This window comes from Suricata suricatta, chromosome 16 (genome assembly GCF_006229205.1).
Source record: "Suricata suricatta isolate VVHF042 chromosome 16, meerkat_22Aug2017_6uvM2_HiC, whole genome shotgun sequence".
Lineage (NCBI taxonomy): Eukaryota > Metazoa > Chordata > Mammalia > Carnivora > Herpestidae > Suricata > Suricata suricatta.
The window spans coordinates 50343193-50346956 of NC_043715.1; the positions used below are offsets into that span (position 1 = coordinate 50343193).

General features: G+C 52.7%; 1 protein-coding gene across 1 annotated transcript in view; it reads right to left on the reverse strand.

Moving 5' to 3' along the window:
- Window positions 1–255: 255 nt before the first annotated feature.
- Window positions 256–3764, reverse strand: part of C5AR1 (complement C5a receptor 1) — a 10059-nt gene continuing 6550 nt past the window's right edge. Inside the window, exon 3 of the mRNA XM_029924337.1 lies at window positions 256–1808. Within this exon, the coding sequence (XP_029780197.1) occupies window positions 633–1808 (1176 nt within the window). The 3' untranslated portion in view covers window positions 256–632. The remainder of the gene's footprint in view (window positions 1809–3764) is intronic.

Consider the following 3764-nt stretch of genomic DNA (forward strand, 5'->3'; position numbering starts at 1 on the left):
TGTCACACTTGCTTTTGCACCAGGACCTTCTAACATCTTTTTACTTAAGGCATTTTTTTTTTTACAGCCCCAATTGAGTAACATTTTAATTTACTGTTTTTCTTTAAATCAACACACTTAGGTTTCTTTTTTATGTTTGTTTTATTTTTGAAAGAAAGAGTGTGAGCAGGGGAGAGGCAGAGAGAGAGGGAGACACAGAATCTGAAGCAGGCTCCAGACTCTGAGCTGTCAGCACCGAGCCCAACGTGGGGCTCGAACCTGCTAACCGTGAGATCATGACCTGAGCCGAAGTTGGACCTTCAACCGACTGAGCCACCCAGGCGCCCCTCCCTGTCTGTCTTCTATGTATGGGGTGTGTTCTAGACAGTCTCCGCCCACGCAGACAGAGAACCGTTGTGGGAGGGGGATGCTCCCAGTATTATGGGTTTCTGCTTGTTTTCCAAAGCCCTTGGGTGGAAAGAAAGGGTGAGAGTCCCTAGAGGGACGTGTTACTCCTGAAAGGGAGGGAGGACACGTCTGGGAAAGACCGAGGGAAAGGACGACAGTTGGTGAACACGACAGCACCAGGGGCTGGGCCAAAATCAGCAGAGAGAGAAGGGACAGGTGGGAAGAGGGGGTGGGTCACGCTCCCCTCACACCGCCTGGCTCTTCTGGGCCGGGGTGTCCGCCGTGGACAGGGTGAAGCTCTTGCTGTCCCGAGACACAGACTCCTCGGTCAACACGTTCCGGACTCCGGCAGGAAGGGACCTGAGGAAGCGGGCGTGGAAGCCTTGTGCCGCTGCCACATAGATGACGGGATTGATGCAGCAGTTGACGTAAGCGATGGCGATGCACAGGGCGTCCAGCCTGGACACGGCCTGGAAGGTCTTCGAGCGCCAGTGGAGCAGGGCCAGCATCATGCCCGTCACCTGGTAGGGCAGCCAGAGCACAAAGAAGCTGGTCACCACCGCCACCACGACCTTGAGCGTCTTGGTGGAGCGCGTGGCTCTGCGGCTCCAGGTCCGAATCAGGAGGAAAGTGTAACAGATTCCAAGCGTGACCAACGGCCACAGGAAGCCCACCACCAGCCGGAGGACGGCCACGGTTCTCTCGATGAGGAAGCCTCGTTGGCCGTAGTCGACGCCGCACCGTATCTTGAATGGAAAGTAGTCCACGTGCAGCACGCGATAGAGGAAGGAGGGGATGGTCAGCAGCAGGGCCAGGCCCCAGGCCACGCCGCAGGCCACCCAGGCCAAGCGGGGCCCCCGGTAGTTCTGGCACCAGATGGGATTAAACACCAGCAGGAAGCGATCGGCGCTGATGGTGGCCAGGAGCAAGATGCTGGCGTACATGTTGAGCAGGATGAGAGAGGGCAGGATGCGGCAGGCAGCACTGCCGAAGGACCAGTGGCCATGCTGTAAGATGGAGGTGAACAAGATGGGCAGCGCCAGGCAGGAGAGGAGGTCGGCCGCCGCCAGGTTGAGAAACCAGATGGCATTGATGTTGCGCCGGACCTCGAAGCCTGTCACCCAGACCACCAGGGCGTTGCCCGGGACCCCCACCAAGAAGACCACCGTGAAGATTAGCAGGGCAAACACCTGGGGAAGAGGCAGCTTGGAGGGGCTGGAAGACTCATCCACCGGCAGGCCGAAGTCCCCAGTCCAGTCGTACTGGGGATACTCAGTGGTGCTGTAATTCAGGGTGTCCTGGTGGGACCAGAGAGGCGAGAAAGGATCATCAGAGCCGTGTGGCTGGGAGCCTGTCACACCACTTCTTGGAGCCCCAGGATTCTTCCCGGGGAAGTGGGATGTGGGACGGCTGAGACCCAGCTAGGGTGTCACACCTGCTCCCCCGCCACTGGGCCATCTCCTGCTACCATCCCTGGATGTCCCCATGATCCAGCGACTGAATGTGCAAATCCTAGCCCTGCTTCAGCATTGTGGCCACTATCCACTCCGACTGGACTGTACCCACGACCCACTGCTTGTTAGCTATTTTTTATGTCACCCACAAACTTGTCACCCCCACTGTTGCCCAACACCACCATCACCCCCTTCTGCTGCCTCCCACCCACTGAGACAGCTCTGTGCTCTGAGTGGCTCCCCGGAAAAGGGAGTGATTCGGCGTGATATTTAAGCAAGGAGAAAGGGGAGGCCAACAAAACAACCCTCAGTCATCCAGGTAAATAATATCGTGATGCAATATTTTAAAGAATCAAAATCTAGGGCGCCTGGGTGGCTCAGTCAGTTGGGTGTCTGACTGGCTCAGGTCACGATCTCATGGTCTGTGAGTTCAAGCCCCGTGTCAGGCTCTGAGCTGCCAGCACAGAGTCTGCTTCGGATTCTGTGTCTCCCTCTCTCTCTATGTTCCTCTCCTACTCACACCGTCTCTCTCTCTCTCTCTCTCTCTCAAAAATAAATAAAGATTAAAAAAAATATTAAAGAATCAAAATCAAAGTCCTCCCCCAAAAAACCCCATGGGGAGGTGGTAAAACATCCAAATTGTAAATAAATTTTTTTTGTTTTCTGTCCTTTGCATGATTGTGCAGTAGGAACCGTCCAATCAGACCACAGTTTCCTTTTCCCAGACATGTGGGTCTCTGTGGCTGGACCGTGGCATGAACATGTATCAGGCGATGTGGGGACTTATGGACAGTCACGCTACTTGGACTTGTGAGGTTATTTTTGTTTTCTGGAGGTTTTGAATAGAGCTGTATTTATCTGTTCTACTTGGTTCAAACTACAGGAGGCGATTTTGCTGAGCATAGAGCAGCACTTATGAGCCCTTTTGCTCTGGGTTCCCAGAGAGCTCAGCATGGGACGAGGGGCCAGATCGCCACTGTCCTACGTGAAGCCTGTCTGGGCCTTCGCAAGTTCCATTCCTGCTCTGTGCTCTGTTTCTTCCTAGCCTTCCGTCACCGTTAGCTCAAGTCATTCCAAAACCTCAGTCTCAGAGCAGAGAGAAAATACTGGGGAGCAGCAAGATGGAGAATAAGAAATGGGAATAAGAAATCGATTTTTGCCTCACAAGAGGAAGGGTGGAAGGGAGGACAGGAACAGAGAAAGATATGTGCTCAAGAAAAAAGAGGACCTTAGCACCCAGATTATGGTCTCTAATGACCCTCTGCCCTTCAAAGAGCCCGGGGTCGGGGCGCCTGGGGGTTCAGTCAGTTAAGTGTCCCACTCCCACTCAGGTCATGATCTGAAGGTTTGTTGAGTCCAAACCCCAGATCGGGCTCTCTGGAGATAGCACAGAACCCACTTCACATCCTCTGTCCTCCTCTCTCTCTGGCCCCCCCTCATGTACTCTCTCTCTCTCTCTCTCAGAAATGAATAAACATTTTTTAAATTAAAAAACAAAACAAACCCAGGACTGATTCCTGTTCTGGGACAGGAAATATACAGGATGAGCCCAGACCATCTCATACAAGAAAGTAAAGACTCTTTTAAAGAATGATGGGGACATGTCAAAAGGACAGAAGAGACACTATGAGAAGCAGTCCTAGTCAAAGATGAGGCGCTTTGAGGGGCGCCTGGGCGGCCCCGCTGGGGACATGTCCGACACTTGATCTTGGGTCAGGTCATGATCTCACCGTTAGTGAGTTCGAGCCCTGAATTGGGCCTGCTTGGGATTCTCTCTCTCCCCCTTTTTCTCTCCGTCTCTCTGTCTCTCCCTCTCTCTCTCAAAAATAAATAAACATTAAAAACAAAGATGAGGCAATCTGAGTATCTAATATTATAATTGTTTTGGAATGAAACATGTTAATATCTAAAGATCTGTGATTT